We start from the raw sequence: 25,372 nt of genomic DNA, 5'->3' as shown, positions 1-25,372 counted from the left end.
AATTGTAGCATTTATGTACATGTATAAAATGTGGGAGCGGGGGAGAGACAGCGAGTTAGCGCGGAGTTCATTATTTGTCTAGTTCTCTTGTAGAGAATAGAAAGTGCCTCTAACGTGCTGTACTCATCGCATAAGAGATTGAATGAGACCATACAGAAAGATCAATATTTGAAAATCACAACGGCGAAACTGATTTGCTTCGGCCTGAGGAAAACTGCATCTGCACACTCTCGCTGTCTCTCACTCAAAACACAACACCAGCATCGAAGCAAGAAAAAGAATGCAAAAATAAATGTCAACAAAAACCATACCATTTGCACGCTTTAATGATTCGATTTTTATTTTTAGCATTTTCTAGATTAAAACTAGGGAGAACGAGAATGAACAAGAGAGCGAACAGTGACACAAACAAACAGAAAAAAAAATTACGAACGGGGATGGGCATTTCAAAAGCACTCTCTTCCGTTTGGTTGGACTGCATTTCATTTTTTTTCTCGCGAGAATTTTTGTGTATTTGAAACACAAATCTACATATAATGTTGATTTAACAAACACGTTATCCGCGTGCGCCACTCTATTTTCCGACCTTATTCAAATCAACGCGCGAAACGAAATGGAACAAATAGAAAATTAGTTTCTCTGGCTCTCTCTCACTCTCTTTCACTCGATCTTTTGACCAATCAAAAATGGAAACCCAAAAATATCTGCAGCAAAAATTGCGCAATGTGCATGCAAACACAACCCAATTGAACAATCAAAAATTGGGATTTTAAACTTTGATATTGTGCATTTTATGGTGAACCGCAGAGCCAAAAAATTTATTCAACAAAACACACATACACACACACTACCAAATGGAAATCCGGGCGAGAATCGGGACACACACACACTTTTGTAATAAGCGGGAAATGGAAACTGTGGCAATACAATGGAAAGAAAACAAAATGATCAAAGCGCCACTGAATTATTCACGCTTCAATTAAATTAAGTGATGGAAATGCTTGTGGTTTTTGTTTGCGGCCATATCGCTCAAACTAGGCATAATGGTTCCTTTTTTTCTCGCATTGGCCAATCAAAATTATGCCATCAGTATTTCCAATGAGGTGTTGACAAAGCGCCCACCGTATGCAAGAATAGTATGATATTTTGATAAGCCAAAAAGCACGGTTCGAAGTTGCGAGAAAGTATCAATGACAGAAAGCAATAACGAAAATGAGTCGCCATTGTTGATCAGTGGCAAAACGGAAATCATTCATTTATTGATGTCAAAACGTACCTAATTGAAAACAAAGAACCCCCCCAGTGCTTAGCCACAATCACAAAAGATGACAGGTACATTGTCAATTTTGAAAAAAATTATCTAATTTCCACACGTGTGCAAATATTTGTAAGCTATGTCTCTTTTGATTCTACTTGAGCTTAGATTATCTCAGAATTTTGACGATGTGTGTGTGTGTGAGTGTGTGTTTTGACGAACGTCAAATCAACGGAACATTATTAGTATATTGGATAAACCATCGTCAGTGAGAGTAGTGAATGAGTTTAATAAACAATATTCATAATTTTAATGGCGCTTTTTTCGTCGACAGAATTAGACTGCGGTTCCAGGTGGAAATCTTTCGCCATCAATTCAATACATGCACATAAAATTAAGATACCATTTGATGCAGTCAGTACACATACACACGTACCAAAGCAGTCGCCCGCTTGCTATTAAATTAACTGAGCGCCAATTTTTCTCGCAAAAATATTAATTTGAATTCTGAATGATTGCTTTAATGGATATGAAGACATGGGCTGGCGACGACCATGACTTTAAGAAAACCAAAACCCCGAAATCGCAACCATCACAACTGCTGTTGTCTGTGTGACGAAGAAAAAGAATTGTTGCACGATGGCGCTAACAACAACGTCTGAATACTGACAACTTCTGAAGGAAAAGAAAAAATTTCATAACAAATTGAATTTTTAATAAATCAATTTGAATACAATTTGTGTGTGTGCCATATGCTTAGGTGTTGGTGGCAGCTCAACATCCTTCACTTCATCGTTTTCGGTTTTCCGTTCGTTTTGAACAATTTCTTTTTTTTCTCTTCATTTTATACGCATTATGTCTTCACGCAAATGCAACCAGTCTCCAACGGCTTTTATGTTTCATACAAACGTTATTTAATTATGTGTACGACTAAATGGATTTTATACGCGTTCACGCTTGTGCCTTCACATTTTGAAAAGTGTACGTATGCGAAAATCCAAGGCGAAATGTTGGTTTTTCTTCCAAAGAAATGAAAAATAACACTCAAATCTCGAATTTTTGTGTTTTTTTCTCGCTGTCTGCCGCCACCGCTGAAATCTTTTTATGTATCAATACAATTTTTGTGTCTGTTGTTAGTGTCTAGGCGAGAAGCGACCGAAAGCCGAAGTGTAATCTGAATATGAGATAATATTCATGCGGTGTGTGTGTGTGTATAATCTGGCGGTGTTGATTTTGATTTGGTTTTTATGTGACAGCTGAATCTCTCTCTCTCTCTCTCACTCCGAGATTCACTGCCGAGAAAAATTATGGAACAAATGGACAAAGATCACATACCAGCGAGAGAGGGGAAAAAATAAGGAAAATTTCGTAGGAATTCGAATGTTTGTGTCATTGTTCAATTCATATTTTGCCGTCAATTGAAACGTTGAAGCGCAAAAAAACCGAAATGATGTCAACAAAACCATTCGAAATGGGTCGCAGCAGGCAGATTTGTTTCTATTGGACCAGCGTTTAGCTTTGTCACTGTTTCTATGAAATTATGAGCAGTAATGTGTTATTATTCATTGGAAAGAAGCGAACAAGACACAAAACAAAAGTGCACATCGATTGACATGACTTCTAGCTGCGTAATTCTCGAAACATGTTTTATAGGACGCTTTCTATTGTAGTGGGATGGATGTTTTCCACTTGCTGGCCCTTCATCTCAAGATTGCGTTACGTTTTGACGTTGTGCATTTTCATTCCGGTTTGCAGACCGAGCAAGCGAACGGGCACATGTTCCCGTTTCCGTTGGGGGTGGGGCCGAATCATGTGCTCATATTGTGTCAAAGTGCCTAAAATATGAAGTTATATAGCGTGCTGAGCGTATGTCACCTACACTTGAGTGACGTGCTTCCCGTGATCCTCTGCATGAATTTATTGTCATTGCTCTCACTCACTCACATTTGGTGTGCATTCAAACATTTTGCCAGCACATGATTTTTGATATTGTGAAAGTAAACGCCATATTTCTCATTACTCATTCGCTTCAAAATTGAATGTGTCTGTGTAAGTGTGCTGCTGAATGAGTGCGGGGAGCGCATTTGTGTGTTTCTGTTTTGTGTTTTGGAGCTCATTATTGTTTCGAAGATTAGATTAGATGACGAACAAGGCTATGTATGTTTACCCAGACATTCGCTTGTTGTACAAGTACAGATAATCAAATTATTATTTGTTACATTGTGCGCGCGCGCTTCTTATGGATATTCGTCTATCGTCATTATTAGCGCGAAACTTCGTCGAAAAACCAATGCCATAATCGTATTGTTCTGCCATCACTCTTTCTTTCCCATTCTATCTCATTCACCAAAATCCTGAAGCCAGAACTTTCTCCTCGTTCAAAAACTTATTCCAATATTCACCATACATTATACCCAAACATATGTATGTGTGGAGAAAAAGCGCGCGCTGCGTTCTCTCATTCTGATTCATCTTATTGAATCCACAGAGCTAAATAGATACAACACAATGTAATCAAATGGAATGAGTTGAACGCGTGTGCACGCCAAGAAGCCATAATGGACGAGCTAAGACACAAATTTTATGATATTTTTCTTCAATACGACCGAATCGAGCCGATAAGTGAATAATAATTCGATTCTCGATAAATGCTCAGCAAAAAAAAACGACGACAACAATATTACCACGATATACGAACGTATACACGCAATCTATTGTTCGCCAGCACCCGAATCCAATCGGAGCTTTTCGATAGTCAACGCGAATACTAACACACGTGCACATACACATGCCGAAAGTAACGAAACTAACATACATTTGATTTAATTGAAAACAAAGCGGTTCGCTGTCACTTGTTGTTTCGTTAAGTCTCCGAGAATAGATAATAAGTAAACAGAGAGAGATTTGTGATTGGGGCGCTCATACGATCTTGGCACTGGAATCGAATTCCCAATAAAATGGATAAGTTGCTGTTAATTAATGTCAACGAGTACTGTGAGCTACCGAATCGGTACGGGATCAGGTGAAACACCACATTCAAAAGGCTCAAGTGTTCCTTTCGATTGAAAATCAATCATTCGAAGTTAGGTTGTTAACGGAATTGAGCATACTCAATCGTTTAATTTCCACTGAGTTCCGTCTGATTTTCGACACGAATCAGATTTTATCCTCAAATAAATAACGTAGTCAATATGACTTTTCTTTTCGTTATTTTTTTCAGTAGTCAAAAATGCGAATAGAGTACAAATTTCTGAAATGTGTTGATGCCAAGCTCGTGTTTAAGTGTGTGACCACACATGGTCATTCCCGTATTTAACATTGTAGTTGGCAAATATAGCCACTAACAGCCACAATAATATCGATTGAACAAAATTGTTGTATGATGGTGAAGCTTCTCCACGATGACAGGAAAGTGAAAGCAACCGCTATTCAGTACCTAATACTCGCAGTAGATCAAATAATGTATGGGCCTGTTGTGTATGTGATGCGTGGGTTACAATAAGTTTAATAAACACACATACACACACACACACACATTGAGCAATCACTATTTCATCGTATAAGCTTTAACGTTTGTGCTAGCCACATATCGCCGAACCAACATACCATTCCGATGCTACACAGTAAACGCTTTTATTCATTCGTTCGTTTAAGCAAACGACGGGTAAAAGCAGCGTTCATAAATTATTCGATTGATTGAGGCATTTGGGCAACCAAAGCGTTAATTTTAATTCGTAAAATATTCAGGAATTGAACCTCTTCACGCGTCCATTGCAGCACTCTTCACAGACAGAGAGGAAGTCATGTGTGCAAATCACCCGTCAAAATGTCTTCTCAAATTTTTTTTACATTTATGTGTCAGACGGCCGATTTTCTATTTGGCCTGCTATTTGTTTCATATACTTGTATTAAATGACAGATTTCAATTATCATCTTTCCATTGAATTTAATTTAATGACACTTCCTGCGTTTTATTTTATTTATTTTTTTCATTCCATATATTTTTTATTGTGTCATATCAACCAATTTTACACTTGAACAATTCGACGCCAGTTTTTGCTTTTTTAGCGTGCTCATTGCTTATATTTAGCTTCGACACCAATTGTTTTTATTTTATTCCTCTATCAAATATTTCATACAGTCAATCGTGATTCAATTAAAATAATTGATGAAAAATAAACTCTCCGTAATTATCGTGTCAATCCCATATGGCTGGCGTATTATAATTTTAACCATTTCATTCTGTTGCATGTTCCAATGGCAGTCTGCAAGCGATAAAATTTTTGTTTTCAGTGCTCGGTTTCCCATTTAATATTTATGAGTTTTCATCGCAATTTGAAACAGAAAAAAATGCGGCTTTTTTTCCATGATGGGAAATTAAAATGGACTAAGCCAACAACTCGCAGAAATGTCTTTATCTCTTTATCTAGATCCTGGTTTTAGTGGCACATTTTATTTTATCGTTAACCATAAAAATTTGATTTCAAATCATTCAACAGAGAATGGTCTTTTATGAGGCCCGTTCGTCAACTGTCAATCTGAATAATTACGATTTCGGTTAATTTCAAATGGAGTTTTTGTCTCCGCTTCATTTTTAATATACCATTTTGGAATTTCAACGATACACTTTTCCGCATGATTCACACAGAAATACCATGGAATCGAATCGGTTTTATTGATAAACAAAGTGAGAACAACAAATCGTAAAAAAATTAGAAAGAATCTATTGGCAATAGGATTGGTTTGGGTTTATTTTCAATATCTCACACTTTACACTACATTGGCGATGAATAGATGAATCGAATCGATTCATTACACTGACTAAACTTCGCTCGCTTTCAGCAATAATAATTGATCATTGAGCAATGAACACTCAGTTTGCCAATTTAGTCTGTAGATATTGTGAATAAAAGGTCAATAAATAGATGAATACTTTGCAACCCGGCCCTCCTTCTCTCTCGCCTCCAATTCAAGTACGTACGTAAACAATCGGTTCATAAAATGTGCGCCAAAAATCGATTCCGAAGATAATGCAAATGTTTGATCGAATCACTTGAAAATGTTACTTGTGTTAGATAAAAACCGCCCTTGGATACAGAAAATAAACTTTGATATCATGATTCGAAGTGAAACAGAATAGAAAAAAGGATGTACGTTAAGGGAAGATGTTGATGATGCGTTTAGTGTTTTTTTTTTCGATCGTAAAAGTGCGTTAATCTAATTGTTTTAAGCAGCGAATGGATGGCCACTTATAAATGGCGCGCTCGAGTGCAGTTATTAAATTGGGGAAATCAAACGACGTCGAAATAATAATTCATGAGAAAACGCAGCAGTAGATCATTGCTATTCATCTATTACATTTGGTTTTGGTATTCGCATTCCGTATCGGTCAGCCAATGACGACGACGACGAAAAAGACACAGAGGAAGAGAGGGGCTATGAATGTGGGAAGAGAGTAATTTGAGCAAATCTAAAACGTATAAGCGCGTATAATTTGATTTGGACAGAATGAAATGAAGTTAATATAATTTTGGTTCGCATAGCTGGCGATTCCATTTGCATTTATTTTGAAGCCATTATTCAAATTTGACTTTTCCTTCTGTCTAACTCACGCTCTCTTACACACGCTCGGACCAACGGCGGCAACATTTCCAGCATCTCATTCGGAATGGGTTAGGTTCCAATTGATAGGATTGAGAGTGTGTGAGAGAGAGAGAGGCTTTTCAATTTACTTGCAACATACAGCTGCAAATTGGATTCGTTTATTTTTAGGCTAGAAAATGTCAGCATATTACATTCAACATCAGATAGACAGTTCTAATGCCACCGACTCTGGCCTCACCCAGTATGTGCTTCGAATGTTTCATTGAGTCGGTGAGTGTGCTTCATCGGTTCGTCAGTTCTTCAAAATTGTCTTCTCGGTCTTCATACGTCTACGTGAAATTTTTAAACTCAATTACAAATGCCAAACTGCAGAAACAATTAACTGGGCCCTATTGTTATTAATTTAAATTATCAATTAGCTCAAACTTAATGGAATTTTAAATGAACTCGGCGCATGTAGCAAAAAATGTTATTTTCTTTCCGCCTCTTTCGTTCGTTAGCTGCCAAAAATGTAGCGTGATTCTTGGCACTTTTATGCCGATAATTCAGAATGTTACACAAAAACCATGCACTTTAAATGTTTTCCACACGATTTTTCGCTCGTTCTCGGTTTTTTTTCTGTTCGTTTAATGATATTTCAACCGATTCAGAATCGCATTGAAAGGTTTAAATTATTTAAAATTACCCATTGATACATGAAATGCAATCAAAAAAAATGCCATAGTTTTTATTGTTTCCCAAATTTTTTTCCTATGGTGTTGACGAACGTGTGCGTATTTCGACAAAACGTTGATTGTGGTGAACACAAGAGAAAAGAATGTTCAGATTCACTGAACACAAATCAAAAGAGAATGTGTCACATCGACAGATTGGTCAAGAAATCAATCGAGTCAACGTGTTTCCACATTCCATTGTTTCGCACACATTCCTCGCCTACGGTTCTGGATATTTCTGTTTTTATTACCTGTGTGCTAAATATTTGTCTGTTTGCAAGTCATTTGCTCCCCCATCGCAAAAAATACGCAGCATTTTCCATCGCAAATTGATGTTTACAACAGAAAAAAACGACAATTGGAAAAGAGAAAAGAGAAATAGAAGTAGTCTTTGTATCGTCTCGAGTATTTTTCTCTTTTTCCCTTCTCGGCGGTTCATATTTATAAATTCTCATCCGTTCATTAAAATTTCAATATTGAACTTAGTTCAGTGAACTTTTTACATATACTTTATTTATGTAGCACAGGCAATGTAGTTTCATTTGTAAGTTTGTAAAATTGGAAGTGTATAAAATCGTCAATAGAACAGTTTGAACGGGAGGATAATGAAAATGTCTGAAAACCAGCAATGCAGGCTAGATAAACACATATATCCATTTAACATTCTATTTAGCCATCGAATGAAAATTTGAGCAAATGTTGAATTTTCTGTGCCAGGGGTCAAAATCGAACCGAAAAACATCATCTGAATCATTTCCAGTATTGTTGAATGGAAATTGAAATGCGGCCGTTTAACCTTTCATATATGAAGATTAAATGATATTTGCGATTATAAGACCATCTACTTCACTTGGTTCAAAGGGAATTTCGGTTTTTGACTTGGATTAATGCATCGTTGCCGTACACGTGTTTTTTTTCCTCATCAGATATGTTTTGGATATAAATGAAAGTGGCTTTAAAATACACTCATGAGAATGAGAGCACGAGAGTTATAGGTCTCATTTTTGAGAGGAATATTTGCCCACTGTTAAAAAAGGAACAGCATCTTGAGATTTTATGCGAAATATTTCCAAAGCTACTTCACCGGTCACGACGATATATGGGAGTGCGTACCGTTATTTTTTCTTCGGATAAATTAAATTAGTTTTGCGGAGCATTTTGTACGATGCTAATGGTTACCAGTTGAGTCGCAACGTCGATTCGTTGCACGTGTGATTGGATTAGTGGGCTTGCCACTTGAGTGTCTAACTGGAAGGAATGCTTCAACTTTATAGTAACAAAATTGCTCTTGTTTTGTGCGTCAACCGTTTCGATTTGCCACAATCATTCAAAGTGTTTCGATGTCAATATGTGCTCGCTTAAGTGCAACATACCGGTAATATTCCGTTCAATGATTTTTTTTCTTCCCGATCATTCATGTCACCAAACGATACCGAAACAACCAATCAAAGCACGTTAAATGTGAAGAGAACGATCGAGATAGAAGAAGAATAAGTGTATTCGCGTATAATCAAAGTAGTAGCAATGGAGTGGTCGCAATGCAAGAGCCCGTTGTGCTGAAAATCGTTAAGTGGTTAAGTTGAAAGTACTTCAAAAAGTTCATGGATGAAGAAAATCGCAAACAATTGACGAACGAATGACGGAAAATGGCAAACAAAATCTAAACAAACAACAGAAAAAACAACATCAACAAAAACCGGCGGCTCGCAACAATGGCAGCAGCCACAACATTCCGAATGACAGATTTCAGTTTGCAAACTTGAAAGTCGCATTGGATTTTCTGCATGTTTATTTTAGCAATTATTTCCATATATCACGCGAGGCAACGACAAAGCAAGCACATTAGCGACGAGTAGAGACTACAACAAAGCGCACAGCAGAAAAAAAGATAAATATTACTATTCATCATTTCCTTGCGATGGGCGTACAACAACCCAGCTAACGGAATCATACGGTAGGGACAAACGGGAGAGAGAGAGAGAGAGAAAAACGCTCTGTTTTTGTAAGGAAAATTTCACAAATACATTTTCAATTTTGAATCTGTAAACAAAATGATTCAACCGAATTGAGCGCAAGAAAAACAGAGGGTGGGCTTGAAATAGAGTGGAGAGAGGGAGGTAGACGACGAACATTGGAAGTGGCGATAAATTTTGAAGCGATTTTTGAGTGTGTCAATATTATATGCCAGGCTGATAGCATTAACAACGACTGCATGTATCACCCACACCCACACACACGACACGAGTTTCAACAACAATCCATTTTCTAGACACCTTTAGCATGCTAATGCTATTTACAATATCAAAGTGTATTAAATTGAATTGATTTATATGTTTTTTTTTTCAGCACATTCACTCTCCCGCACTATATCTGGCCACTTCTCGTATTGTTTTTCCGTTGAAGCGCTTTAAATAGAAGAAAATATCCCGACTGCTTCGTCTCATGTTTGTGTTTTGAATTTTTTTCCCCTTCCTCTTTGCTGATCGATGCAATGCCAACCGTCCAAAATTTTCATGGAATTTTGATGAATAATGACGGTTTTCATAAACGGCATTTGTTTTCTGCGCAAAAAACTGAACTCGATAGTACTACCAGCAAACTTAACAAAGAGATGCGAGCCGGGAAGAATAATCGGCGATCTGATATACCAATCACATTTAGGCTCCGAGCCAGAGACGAACATTATATGTTCGTTGCGTGTGGGTGATTTTCAGTTTTTTGATTGGCTATCGATTGAAATTGAACTCTCTAAATTGATTTTTGTTGAAGTAAAAGAAGAAAACTATTGCAATGGACGGGCTTTTCAACGTCAAACATAGGAAAATTATCCCAGTGGATAAGAAAAAAAAATACAAATTGAAAGATGAAATTGGAAAATTAGACCCGATTTCTTCCTTTCATTTGTTAGTATACTCATTTAGAAACGTGATTAAATTTCTCATCAAATTTCTTACACAAAAAATACTCTTTTGATGTTAAGCAAATATTTTCACGTTATATTTTATTGATGCTTGATGGAATTTTGAGAACAAGATTCCGGCTATTAAAGAAAGCGGTATTTACATAAGGCATCATAGCCAGGCATTGTGATGATATAATTTCATCACGATGAACTTGTTTGGATTTATGTGGAGACAGCGCTTTTACGTACTACCGCTAACAAGGTACGTACAGTACGATCATGTTCGTATTAATACTATCTTTGTTCATCACATCTATATCAACAATTTATTGGATAGAAAAATGCAGTGTGATAAAATCGTACCGTAACGATGCCCAACAGAAGCGATAGTGTTTTTTACAATAAATCCATTGTTGATCTCAACTCACTCAGAAAGGAATTAGTACGATTCACATATACCAATGGTGATCTGTCAAATTAACATCATTACCATTGGCGAAGGTGGCGATTTTGTATGTATTGTATCTGCTCTGCTGTGCGATATTACTATTTCACAAAAATGTATCGGTAGTAGTATGGTCATATTACAACCAATACCACTTTGTTACATAGTAATATCGCACAGCAGAGCAGATACAATACATACAAAATCGCTACTCTCGCCAATAGTAATAATGGTAATTTGACAGATCACCATTAGTATATGTGAATCGTACTAATTCCTTTCTGAGTGAGAATGCAATTTTCATTGGTAATTCAATACAAAGTATGTTAGCGCTAAATGTTCTGATAATAACCAAAATTCTCTGGATGAGTTGATCACTGTTTGTTGCCAGCCACTCTGATCGTCTGTACAAATAGATAGGAAACGTCAAACAAGAACAATAAAGCGGCACCTGGCGACTGGTTGGAGAAATAGAGAATCATGCACATAGTTTGCTGTAACAAGTATGCGTCTGTGTTAGTTCAAACGTTGAAAGTATGACACATTGCACTTAGTCCCCAGGTGCCGCTGTATTGTTTACTATTTTCATGATCAGAAAGGCTGACTGTTGCGATTTTTTTCCTTCCTGTCTGTGTGACCAGTGACGTTGTCCGTTTTAAATATTTATATATTTAAATGTGTTCTTATTGCTTTTGATCTGTCCGTCCCGAAAGTTGGCCACTCCTTAAATCGGATGAAGTGATTTATTGATCGTGGCATTTTAAATTAAAGCTTGATTCATTGTTGTTCAATTTGGAAAAGAAGGCGATGAAATGCGATGATAACGTGATCAAATATGAAAATAACATGTCTGCAAATTTTCATAGGTATCAAGCAAGCCAGCATCGTTTTCATCAACACAGAAAAATAAAAATCGAAACCCATAATTTTTTCATCAGCTCAAAAGAAGGTTCGGAATGAGCGGCACATTCGATTCAAATTAGATGAGCCACAAATAATAGACTCAGCATTTCGACAGCGCATTTATCTCAATTTAAAATTGAAACCAAATGGGGAAGTAATATTTTTTTGTTGTTCTCGGTTTTCGAAATGGCGGTTTGATAACTCCTAGAAAACCACCGCGGACACTAAATGTGTTTTTATTTTCCACATACGGCAGCCTCATCACGGTATGCCTTCAGATTTCTTTTTTGTGTTTGTGTTTCTTTTGTGATTTACTTGTCAAACCTTATCGAAAACTCGTGTTTAATCTATAAACGATGTCTCTTCATCAAAAATAATGAACAGCTGATTTGAATGGCGCTGTGTGTGATTTCCATTTTTCATAATGGAAATTCCATTCCTAGTTGAGTTTTTTCTTCTTCTTCGTTTGTTCTGTGTTTCATTACCGTAAATATTTTTTATGACTATAAACGTTTTGTACTTGATGAGTTTGAAGTATAACCGAATGTAGGTCAATCCGATATACAACTATACGAAACTATCACTTCTAGTTATCAAAATAATTTGAAATCCATTACATTTCCATCGCAATTTCAAATATTAAATTTTTACTAGGTGGTAGTGTTTCAACCTGCTTTCTTTCTTTCTTCTTCAACAAAAAAAAATCGAACTTTTTCATTGATCTATTTTTCTTTCTTTTGATCGATTCAAATAGCTTAGTCTATTTTTAAATTACACCACAATAGAAAAGAGAAACATTTGTATATTGCTATATGTTTTGTTTATCAAATTATACTGACAGATCACAACTATTTAAAACGAATTAGCATAAGATTTAATTGAAGTTCTTTGAAGTAATTTCAATTTTTGTTTTTATCAATTTGTTGTTTTTTTTATTCAATACAAAGATTTGCTTAATTTTGATCAAACACTTTAAATCACTGAATTTTTTATTTATTATAATCGAAGCGATTTGCTCGAAAGCTGTTTGCCGAACTTCATTTGAGCGAAAAAACCGAAAAAACGACTAACAACACTGATAAACAAACAAAACCAAACATAAAAAAAACACTGCTCAAACAAACACGACGAGTAAATTGGAGAATGTGAGTTGATAATCGAGAGAAAGAGATTGTGATTGATTAACGGCGTTGTAGCGATTTGAAAAACATTTCAATTTACTAGCGTATAAAAAAATATATATATGTATAAAAACAACTTCGCGCCACGACGTCCTAATACAGACTAAAATGTTTCATTTTCATTTGGCAAAAGCATTCTTATCGGTCTGAGAGAGAGCTGGCATGCTGGAACATCCGAAACACACGAACAACAAGAAAATTGGTATACCCACCGAGTAGTCGAGTGAAATGGTTTTCGAAATGTTGGAAAACATACAACACGCCGAACCGAAATAACAATGCTTCGCAAGCGCAACAGACGCGGTGAAATATGTATGGCACAAATGGATAAGTGCGGACGAAAGATAGAGAAAGAGAAAGAAAGAGAGACTGTACGTGTATATACATTTAGACAGAGGCATAACGGTCACACGTTGCTCCACCAAAACAGAAAAAGCTTCCACTCTCCATACGAAACGCACATACACATGCCACATCACTGACACATCGCTTACTCGCTGGCTGGCTGGCTGGCTTGCTATCGCCTCAGCGTCAAAAGTGGTGCGACGATATTCAAACAATACACAGTGCCATGTGAGCATAGCTGGCTGTGTGAGCCGTTTATCCCTTAAACTATGAGTGAAATAAAAACGGAAAAAGGAACGCGACAAACACTGTTTCAAAGCGGCACATTTAGCTTGGCATTTCACTCAATAAAAAAGAAAATCGATGTTGAATATTTTTCGTGCTTAAATCGAATTTCATCGAACGGCGTGCTACTCTCACACTTTCCACACACATCAAAGATGATGATGGTGTGCGTGTGCGTGGAAAAACCAGAACCGATGTTATTATTCGGCATACGATCCGTCTCAAGCTAAGTCTTAATCCATCGTTGCTAGCTAGCATTGGACCGTTACGTGGCTGGTATTATTTCCAAATACAATACCAACAAGTTTAAGCAAAGGATGAGCTTAATCATGTATTTAGCATTCTGATAAATGGACGGTTTGTGTTTTGGCTGCTATCAGCTCACACGATCTGGATTTGTGATGACATAATTGACATACTTGAATATTGGTGCCCATTAGTTGGTGCGATTAAAGTTCAAACGCCACCACTTTATGGATGCACATCGATGAAGTGAAATTGTTAAAATTCGACCATTTCCCCCAAATGTCTTAATCTTACTTTCTCTTCCCTATCAATCGTTCCGAAACCATTAAGAAAAAAATGATAAATTTCTTCAGAAAACACAGTGTGATCAAAGTCACAGCTTAAATGGTACTTTTCACTGGCTCCATTGTTCGACAAGTGTTCCGACTCGATGCTTCTTTATTGCTTTGCTATCGAGAAAATGCATTGATTTATTGTCTACTTTAGAGATAAAGTGCTTAACAACAGTTTGCAGTCGTTGTGTAATCGATGTCAAAAATGGAAACAAGAGAGCTTTTGAATTCTTCATTAGTGCTCTAGATCCATCGACTACAATTCTGTTCTTTTAGTATTTTTTTCTTCCCTCCGTCATATTATCTACGATTCGTTTTCATCTTGTTCTCATATTTCGGGACTTTAGTGTACTCCCATTGAAATAAATTTCGTCGGCTTCCTTTGCAGCATGAAAAACGTGCACGAGAGAAGAAAAAACAACCTTTCGTACTGTCTCATTTCAACCCTTCTCGTAACTGAAGCAGAAGTAGCAGCAAACTTTCAACAGCACAAAAAAAGTGAAGAAAAAAGTCGAAGAGGCAACCATCGTAAAAAAGAATTTGTAACAAAATGTGACGTACAACAATAAATATGTTGTAAAGTGTGTTTGTGCTTAAAGCGCACGTTGTTTGTACCACTTACATAGAGATGATACAATGCTTCATTACAACTTTGCACCGTCCATAGGAAGAGCGAGTGAGAAAAAGAGTTTTTTTTTATCATCGTCGTCGTTGTTGTTGTTGTTTGCATTGCATGTTGTATTGCTTTTGCGTGCTGCTGCTGCTGTTATCGTAATTTGGTTCCATGCGAGAGCGTGTAGTGGAGGGAGAGCATTTGTCGAAATCGCTCCATCATAGATCACACCGTACACATTCATTTAACAACATAATTTTTCACATTGTTTATTTGGTGTGTGTGTGTGTGTGTTATTGATTTGGTGTTGCTATTGCTGCTGTGGCTATTATTGCATTAGTTCATTTATCTCATTCGCGTCTTGTGATCCATTTGGATACTCGCACGCTACGCGTCCTGTTGTACCGCGTATCGCAACCAAAATGCTCGAGCTACTTTTTTATTATAAAAGTCCTTCGATTATTCGCTCCTTTTTCTTCATCTTAAGCGGCTCTTGTGTTCGCTCAAAACGCGTTGGCCATTGTTTTTTTTTTGCGTCGTACGATTTGTTTTGTGTACTCATCCAATCACTCACGCTCCTTTTCTCTGCTGGACGATGGAACAGCGATGCTTGGACGGACGGTGTGTGCGTTTGATTTTTATCGCATGTTCGATAGCAATAAATGCACATTCAACACAACCAGTATTTCGCATTAAGACAATGTGCAAACATAAAATGGGAAAATGATACAATCACTTTATTTGCTGTTCTTTCTTGTTTTCTCCGTATGCATGGAATTATCGATATACGTATGCGTACGCGTAGTTCAAGTCCATGGTGTAAAAAGGGCGTCATGGATGTGCTCTATGCGAATAAAACGCTTAAATTGTGTTCCGATTATTATTATTGATAATACGTGCTGAAATGAATAATGATGGCAATAAATTTGGTAGCAAAAAAAAATCAAAAGCACGCGCTCGTCTATATTTTATTTCACATAATGTCTGTCAACATTGTACGTTGAACGCACATTGTAAAATCAAAGCATATCGAATGTAATCGATGAGACTCTTGCTCCAAGTAATTTGTTTGAAAAAAATAAAACGTATTTGTGTGACTCATGAACGTGTGTTGGAAGCAAGTGATTTGGTGTGACCAAAAAAGATACACTCACCCACACACACACACACACACACACACACAGAGAGAGAGAGAGAGAGAGAGAGACATACACTTGAAATGGCTCTAATTTAGAAATTGAAATAAGTCATTCAATTTATAAAATGGCTTATTGATTATCGATTCATCTCATCCGTGGTCGAAAACAGCCAGTTTATAGGACTTTCGGTGTATGTATGTGTGATGATTTGGTCCAATGCACTTGCATAAATTTGACATCATACTAATTTAAAATGTAAATTCCAAAAATAAATCCATTCGTTGCGATTGTCCTCACAATAAATCTAGCTTTTTTCCGCTCTCTCCTGTTTTTGTCCTCTATGTTATGCCGCATTCCCAGTTCAGTGTCTATTTGAAATGCGATTTTGCATTGCAAATCAATGGAAATTGTGGCAATCGAACACATTGCCATTTGGTCATATCGATGCGACAGTTATGTAAACACATTCACTCAAATGCACATGCACTACCACTCACAGATTCGGTAGATGCGAGGCGGGCGGCAGGATGGGGATAAGTGTGGCGCGGGGCCATTTCGATATTGAACTGTACCCGTTCATCATTGTCTCTGGCATTGATGGTTGTCGGGATGAATTTTGCATAAGCGTCGCGCCAGCCAAAGGAACTGAGTGACTCTGGGCAAAAACGACAAAACAGACAAGAAGCAAAACTCTCTCTCTCTCTCTCGCGCGCGCGCTCTTCGTTCACTTTACGTTCATTAATTTTGATTCTTTCACTCGAGTTGCTTGAAAATTTGATCAACATTATTTCTGCCACACTTGTTTCCCTTCATCCCATCACATTCATCCGGATTATTTTTCATTTATTTATATCTCTTCGAAACTTTTCGCTTTTTTCCCTTCTTCTACTTATTCTTTATTTTTTTTACTATATACTATTCTTCTAAATCTATATTCACTTTTTATTCATATCATTTCTCTTTCTTTTTTTTAAATTTTTTTTCTCATCTTGTTTTGCCTGGTTCATTCGAATCCTTCTCACGACGGATTCATCTTTGTATTGTTGTAAGAGGCTTTTATTGTTGTTACAAGTGATATTTATTTGTATGCAAAAGAAGAAAATATTCCGGCATATGCTGAGATCGAGAGCATAGCACCATCACCAGAAAGTAGTCAGAATTCCTAAAAAAAAATTATAATCCACATTGCGATACAAAAAGAAATTCGACGAGTGACAGACATTTCAACAGATGTTTCATTTTGTCTATTGTGTAGCCCACTTCTTCTGTCAAACTGAGTCTCAGCGAACCCAATCTGTATCTCGTTTGTGCAACCAAAAGGATAGCCAAAACTATATTTCAAATTTTCCATTTAGTTTAGCGTCGTCATCGTCTACTATCATGTCGTGGTCATCATCGTCTACTTCTTCATATCGTTCATCAGTGTTTGGTTTTATTTTTAGTATACAAGAGGATTATTTTTATCACTCAATTTTCGTCACGTTCACATCCATCGGTTGCGGATGCATACGCTTAAGCCAATGCAATCTCACCATACAAATTCTATATAAAAGCACAAACCATCAATTGTGGCCATAACTTTGTAGATTTTAATCTAGTAGTAATCCGTTTAGTGCACCATAAATAATACACACCAAAACAGTGAGAGGTGTGCACCAGAGAGGGGGATGGGTAAAGAGAAAAAGAAAGAATGAGATGGAGACCGAATGTAAAAAAGGAATGCTTCGTCTACCCGTCGGAAAACTGACTGTTGGTATTTTAGAATGCATATTTTTGATCTCAGACAACCAAGATTTGGCATATCAGAGGTGTTAGTACTACCATAGGTGAGCAAAACCTTCAGAGGTGTTAGTACTACCATAGGTGAGCAAAGTCTTTCATCATTCAAAGTGGCCGATGACCATCAAAATGATTTTAGGTAATTTAGTACATTTTAGTACATTTTTAGTACTATTTTAGTACTTTTAGAACTTGAACTGCAAAGCTCTTGAGCAGTACTTTAAAGTTACTTCAGACACCATTGCTCTATTTCGATCAGTTGAGGAGTTATAGGAATTCAAAAAATACTCAAAAATGTTGTTTGGTAGCCAAAATTGATTTTCAGCCAATAAAGTGGACTGGATGTGGTTTTATCGAGTTAATGTGTTCTCAAGAGTTGTTTAACTTTTCTCTGGCTATAATTTTGACGAGTGAGTGAAAAAAATGTATTCCTCGCGAGTTATGATCGAAAAACTGAAAAAATTGACCTTTTTTCGGACATTTAGCCCACTTGCACCCACCAAATGTGATTTTTTGGTAAAAATTGTTCACAAAATTTGTTCATTGGACCTTTAAGTACAACTTTGCTCAAAACATTAACATGCTATCACCAACACTAGATGAGTTATTGACCAAACACAGAAGAAGTCTACTCCGAAAAATCCACAGATTCTCAAAAACTGCCTAGGTCGATAAAATAAAAACCGCTACTAAACTTTCAAAACCCAGCTAGGGTTTTGCTCACCTATGGTAGTACTAACACCTCTGATATGCCAAATCTTGGTTGTCTGACTTTTTTTAGAAATTGTTGCACTGTGTTATTATTTTTGTTTGATGTGCAACACTATTGAAACTTTATTGAAATTTATGCAGCGCATACATTTCTTTGAAATGCTACAGTCTTTTCGCTTTTGTTCGTTACAGTTGGCTGGCACTAGTGCTAGATGGCACGTGGAACCGTATACTCGAACAATATACGTAATGTTTGCTCACATGTTTTTTTTTCTTCCAAAAATAAGACACCACAACGCATGCAACACGATGATGAGATGGCATGGGACTTAGTGTAAGTGATGCGTACAATCTATGCGATGTGCATTTCAGTAAAGATAAAACGCTTTATTATCGAACTTCTTAAATATGATTCGCTATTTGATTTCATCGCGTGTGAGAGCGACCGTGTTTTCATTTTGTGTCACATTGTTGACGATCGTTCGGTATTTAATGGTTTAGTCACCCGATTTTTTTTCTTCTTCTTTGTACACAGAGATGGAGTGCGTTAGCGATGTGAATATCGTACACATGTTGTTTGATTGTGTATGCTATGTTTTACTTGTTGTTTTTTGTCTAATTCATTTGCGTGTTTGCCAAACACGTTCAATTGGAACATCTTTGTTCTATTCTTCACTATTCATTATCCAATTTACAATGTTGATGGTTTTGTTTGCATTCGTGCACTTTCACCACATATTTCATCGAATCTTCACTGCCTAAAACAATTCGAGGCCAAGTGTATATTCACATGCACACACGGTTAGCATATGTGTGTAGTGGATTTTTTTTTTCGAGGGTGGCTGTTTAACACAAGGTTTGAACTTTGATGAGATCAACATATTAAAGGGCATATTTTATTTTCGAACGTAATGAAATGTAATACACTTTATCATTTCCATCCGCCCATTTAAAGTCATTTTACAATGCGTTGACACATTTTGCTCGTTCATTTATTTCGCTTTCACATTGTTCGAATCGTTCGAGTCAAACATTGTATATGATGTGTGCTCTAATTTTTCGGGAATAAATGCGTATGTGTGCACGTGTGTGCTCTTGCTGTCGGTTGGCAAATACCGAAAATTAGATATGCGTCTGGTAGATTACACCGGATCGGCATTGCTATATTAAAACAATAAACACTTTTTCGGTTGCTAAACAGAAAAAAAAAACGTGAAAAAATATTATTTATGCGTGAACAAAGAGAGTATAAGAACATATGTACAATAATATCCAACACTTTCGCAATCGCAAACAAAATTTCCATGAAAAGAGCGACAAACACGGGCAGTAGTGCATTGAGTTTTGGGGGAGGGTTGAAATATAAATATATATATATATATATGCCGGTGGTAAGCTTCCATCTACGGTAACCGTAGAATGGTTTAAGTTCTTTTGAATATGACATTACCCGACTATAAATTTCCTCTGTGTCTCGATAGCATTTCATGCGTTATCGGTTCATATGTGTGTACTGTACATATGTTGATATTCGGATCAACATTTTATCTACTCAATGAAAAAACAAAATGTGAAATAAGGAAAAAGTAAACACACATTTTCGATTCACAGCCAACTTTGGTTCAGCGCCAAATAACGAAAAATATACCGTACAAATGAATGACAATGGGTTAACATTCTTGATTTTTATTTACTTTTACCAGAGATGTGCAAAAATTATGCGAGAAATGTTTTACTCGAGCTGACATCGAGTATTTACTTCTTCTTCTTTCTTTTTCTGTCTCGCTTGATTCAGAAGCAACGACATGCATCATAACGATAAATAAAAATGAAGAGAAGAAAAAATGAAGAAGATATCTTTAAAGATAAAGAAAAAAAAAAGCAAAATAAATAGAATAAACTATGCTCGGAAAGAAGTGCATTTGTAATAATAATATCAAGAAAAATGGTATTTATGAAACCTGTACTGTTGAAGCGCAAAATTGAGAGTGGCCACGTATATAATAAAATACTTACGCTCGTAAATCTTTTTTTCCGACAAAACTTATATTGAAATGAAAGCAACAACGGATAAAAAAAATTCATTGGATTGCTCACATATTTGCCGGGGTGATGAAAAATTTGCTTTTGTATTATTTCACAGATGAATACACTCCAGCAATTTATTCGGTAGATAAAGTTTAAATGCGCACAATTACCGTTGCCAAAATAACAAACTCGCACGTCAGCTCGAGCGAAAGCTTCATTTAAAATGCCATGGAACTAATGGTACCGACAATTGATGACGAGAACAGTGACGAACCGCAATTACCGAAAGAATCTACCAAATGAATTTAGAAAATAGTCTGTTTTTGAAATTTTGAAAAATGTTTTGATATTGCTGTTTTTTTTTGACTTCAATTTAAAATTGAATTGCTAATTCGTAACGTTGGAAACGATTTTTGATTTTGATTTTCGATTTTCCTTTTGACTTTGTTTTACAATTTGAAACAGTACAAATTGTTTGCCAATTTTTTGTTTAGAACAATTAGAAATATTTGAAATTTTTGAAAAGTGTATTTTGATTAATGTCGGCTTGCTCTTAGGTAGACAATAAAAGCATATATATAAAAAAAATTCGATTCGATATGTGTCTTTTATGTTCCATTGCTTCGTACATATTCGGAATTTGTCATTTGTCGTTTTATTTTCATGTGCACACACACACACCATGTTCAGTGAGCGATATGTTGTATCGAAATGTGCTTGCGTTATATTCTAAATCTTTGAGTGTCGCCGACCTCATCGTCTGTTCATTATTATTTATTTAAAACTGCTGTACAAAAGCCACATGCATATGATTAGCATCAAAAGTGTAAACAGGTCATCGCTTGTTTAATCATAATTGAACAGGACAACTGCATTAGGATTTACCAAACTGTCATTGCTATTTCATTTCAACAAACAATTCACACACACACACAATAAAAAATTGATAAATCCAAAATAAAATGATATTAAAAAAAACGCTGCGAACCGAGATTAATATGGCTTTGGTTTGATTTTTCGCGAGAAATATTCTTTGATTGTGATGTGACTTTATAAATTGGTTGATTGCAATGCATTCAAGTTAATTAGATCGTGAGAGGGTAGAAAAAAGAGAAGACAAACGCAATCATATGCCTATCTCACACACATTCTCGTTCTCAAGCTCATCCTCATTCATTATCATTCACTTGTTTGCAGCTGCTGAATGCAGCAACGTCCACATTTCATCGCAAATAATCTGCAATCAGTTTATTTGATCGGATTTATTGGTTATTCTGCGGCTATGATAAAATGTTTGCTTGTTGTATCGCACTGTTGCCTGTACCATTAAACTCAATATATTGGTATTGATTTAATCATACCACACATACACACCAATCGAGCTATCCATTGACGACACATGCTGCGTCATATATTCAAGTAATTCCACTCATTCTGACCAACAACATAAACCAACACAAAAACACATGGCGTTAACTTCACACTGTGTCTGGCCACTAGCTATTTTCTACCAATATGAATACCTATCTCATCAAATGACGCAATAAAAGAATTTCACAACCCGTAAAAACGTAATAATATGGATGGTGTGTGTGTTTCTTTTGTCGATTCGTGTGCAGTTCATTGATTGGCCACTTCACATTATACCCTGTATGTGTGTTGTGTCGTATTGAGCATATTTCAGCATCGATTTTGAACGAATGAATGGAGTTTTTCCCTTTTGTTTTATTGACATCGACAAGCGTCATCATTTTTTTCTTCTTCTTCTTGTTTTTGTTTTGCTTCATTTTTTGTTCTTCTTTTCCTTTACTTTGACGCCCTCCACATGCTGTCGGTATATTGAAACCAAAGCAAGAATAACCAACAACATCAGCACCAGCAGCAGCAAAAACTGACTCAAACCATTTCGATTGATGTCTAGCTTTTTCTCTCTCTTTTTTTATTGTACTACAGCAAAAACGTTTTATAATAAATCGATTGAAAAAAAAAATCGAGTAAGCTCCGTTATTACCTTCAGATAAAGATATCAAGTGTTCATTGTATATAACGTACAATATATCGGTCGGTCGGTCGGTACATTTATCGCAAATGAAATGCAAATGAGATGAAAATGTGTATGGAAAACGGATGATGTTTGATGCCTTTATCAGATTCAAAATGCGAGCATTCAAAATCATTGCACACTTGAGATGCATTCGCTCGGTCTGACTCCAATGGGCCTATACAAATGTGTGTGTGATAAGAAGGAAATTAGAGTAGTTTGGGTTTATAAATACCTTGGAATTTGTAAAGCAATTTCATCCAAGCTATCGCTTGGTTTGACGGGTGTCTTTTCGAATAGCCGCGACGGGGCTAATGTTAAATGACCGGTTGTATCGCTATCACTACGAAATACTTTGGCACCACGGCGCTGTCTCTGGCGTTGCTGTTGAACCGTTTTTTTTCGCTTATTCTCCTGTTCGCGTTGTAAATTATGCAATCGAAAGAAAAACATCGACATTCTACTGGTTGTGGATTGATTGGATGATCGTCGTGTTGAATTCGAATCGATGGATTCAGTGGATGCGTATGATGTGGTCAACGATGGTTGTTGTTTCAATGACGGCGGTGGCGATGGATATTGTTGTTTTGGCAATTGATTTAGTGGTGGTCGTTCGTTTTGTTCCGTTCGTTGTTGGCGTTGTCGTTGTTGTCGTTGATGACGGTGTTCGATGACGATGGGCATCGTTATTGTTTTCGTTGTAATTGTTGTTGGTGTTCGGTTTGCGTTTATTGACAATTTGCGTTTTGGTCCATTCGTATTGTTAAAATCATTTGAATTCAGGTGTATTTGTGGTATATTCATATTATATGTGGAATTTTGATATTTGTATTTTTGTGTTTTGTTTTTGGAAAATGTTTGTGAAATTTTCGAGGTTTTGTGTTTTTGGTTTTTTGTTTTTGTTTTTATTCAGTTTCGGATTACATGATACCGTCGATAGGAAACATGAGTGTAAAAAAATATTTGTCATTTAATGATTACATAGATTACTTTATTGGGTTGAACAATTGAAACCGTTTCATTTTGTTTATTTTATTTTTTTAATCTGAAGTAAAACCAAGACGAGAAATGGGAATGGGAGGGGTTATGGACGAAGGGAGGGCGGATAAACAGAAAACAAATTAATAAGAAAGAAGACAAAAAAGCGAAAAGAAAAATGTATTAATAAAAATGTAAATAAGCAAAACAAATGATTTTGATGGAGAAGCGACAAATACGAAACGAGATTGAAATAGAGAGAGACAGAGAGAGACAGCGAGAAAGACAAAAATTTGCAAATTAAAATAAATCACACACATTTTTATCACTAGAATTCCGTCGTTCATGGATCTCATTACATGTTCCAGTCCCAAACAATGCGTGCACGAATCACATCGAATGTCCGTGCAATTTCTATCGTTGCTTTCATTTTTTTCGTCCGCTTTTGTCACAAATATTTTTCAAAGAGAGCTGAACATTTATTTTGGTCATAAGTGAAAAAGAAAGCCCACGAAAAAAAACGGGCGTTGATTAATTGGAGGCTGTTGTAACTTAATCAAAACTAATGTTTTCACATTGAAAAGAACAATCTGAAGCAAAAAAGCTTTGCACCAATCAATTGAGTGTCGAGTGTTTTAATCCCAAAAACTTTTTCTAAAAAATTTCCGGAAATTTTCAGATAAATCTGCAATCAAGTTCGCTTAAAATTACACTTAAACGAAGTGCAATGGGAATTTGAAATGTGATTTGAAGCTTTTCGTCCTTACGAAATTATAGATTGTGCCGCCATCTACACGAAGATGGAAACACCCGCTGTTAGCTTTTCTAGCTAGGTGGTTTTATTCGCTAATCATTTTTATCCACATTGTTCGGTCAACATGTACTCTGTTGAGTTGCTTCGCATGGGTAGAGTCCGTTACAAAATCCCCTCTTTTCTTAAAAAAAAAAACACACACACACACACATGACAAAAAGCCACTCTTGAAAGCTCCTTCCATCGTTTAACGACTTTGTTTGCCGTTGCAATTTACTGCTACCTAATGAATCGATTCGCTTCGTCACTCAAAGTGCAAACATTGTTGCTCTCACGCCACACATTTGTACAGACTAACGATAGACGGTGATTTTTTTTCTTCTATTCATCACACAGTTCTACCGATGGTTTTTTTTTGTGTGGCACAAAAGCCGGACTAGATCAGCGTTTCAGATGGCCAAAATCTAAGAACAACTGCGTTCACAGAATATTGAAACTGGCACAACTTTTTTAAATATCAAATTCAGCGTTTTACCTTTCCACCAGTATTAAAATGCAAAGAGGTATTGAACAAATACCATTTTTCTCCCATTAGAGATGGTTTTATAGCCTTCATATGTACTAAGAAAATATTTGGCGATCAATTTTAGGCGGAAATAGTAAAATATTATACCCAAAAATTACATCTGGTGGGAACCATGGGGCAAAATGTCGAAAAAATAGTCAATTTTTTTAGTTTTTCGACCAAAATTTCGAACAGTATACATTTTTTCACTCACTGTGCTCGGCAATATTGTAGCCAGAGTATAGCTGAGCAACACTTCTGGACACATCAACTCGAAAAATCCACATCCAGTCCACTTTATTGTCTCAAAATAACTTTTCGCTATAAAACGGTATTTTCGTGCATTTTCGAAGTCGTAAAACTTCTCAACTGCTTAAAATAGAGCAATAGTGTCTGAAGAAACTTTTTAGTACTCCACGAGAGCTTTGCAGGCCAAGTGCTAAAAGTGCTAAAAATTTTCTAAAAACGCACTAAAAAGTACTAAATAGTTTTGAACACTTTGGATGGCTCCGGGCAACTCTGGGTGATGGGAAACTTCACAAACTCGTGTTAA

At 36.3% G+C, this 25,372-nt stretch overlaps 1 protein-coding gene across 5 annotated transcripts in view; it reads right to left on the bottom strand.

Moving 5' to 3' along the window:
- The window catches only part of LOC129573948 (potassium channel subfamily T member 2), a 224,306-nt gene that overhangs the window by 62,934 nt on the left and 136,000 nt on the right, over window positions 1–25,372 (bottom strand). For 3 of the 5 annotated variants that reach the window (XM_055455156.1, XM_055455155.1, XM_055455157.1), the window contains exon 1: window positions 22,758–23,345. The exons of 1 other annotated variant lie outside the window; for it this stretch is intronic. In XM_055455156.1, the coding sequence (XP_055311131.1) occupies window positions 22,758–23,326 (569 nt within the window). In that variant the 5' untranslated portion in view covers window positions 23,327–23,345. Of the gene's footprint in view, window positions 1–12,342; window positions 12,682–22,757; window positions 23,346–25,372 lie in introns of those variants that run through there. One more of the 5 variants, XM_055455159.1, reaches the window with a different exon arrangement.

Source organism: Sitodiplosis mosellana, unplaced genomic scaffold, assembly GCF_009176505.1.
Source record: "Sitodiplosis mosellana isolate CC-2019 unplaced genomic scaffold, AAFC_SMos_1.0 Smas_scaffold_6150, whole genome shotgun sequence".
In the NCBI taxonomy this organism is placed as follows: domain Eukaryota; kingdom Metazoa; phylum Arthropoda; class Insecta; order Diptera; family Cecidomyiidae; genus Sitodiplosis; species Sitodiplosis mosellana.
Note: the sequence above shows the minus strand (reverse complement) of the source record. Positions and strands in the feature narration are given on the sequence as shown.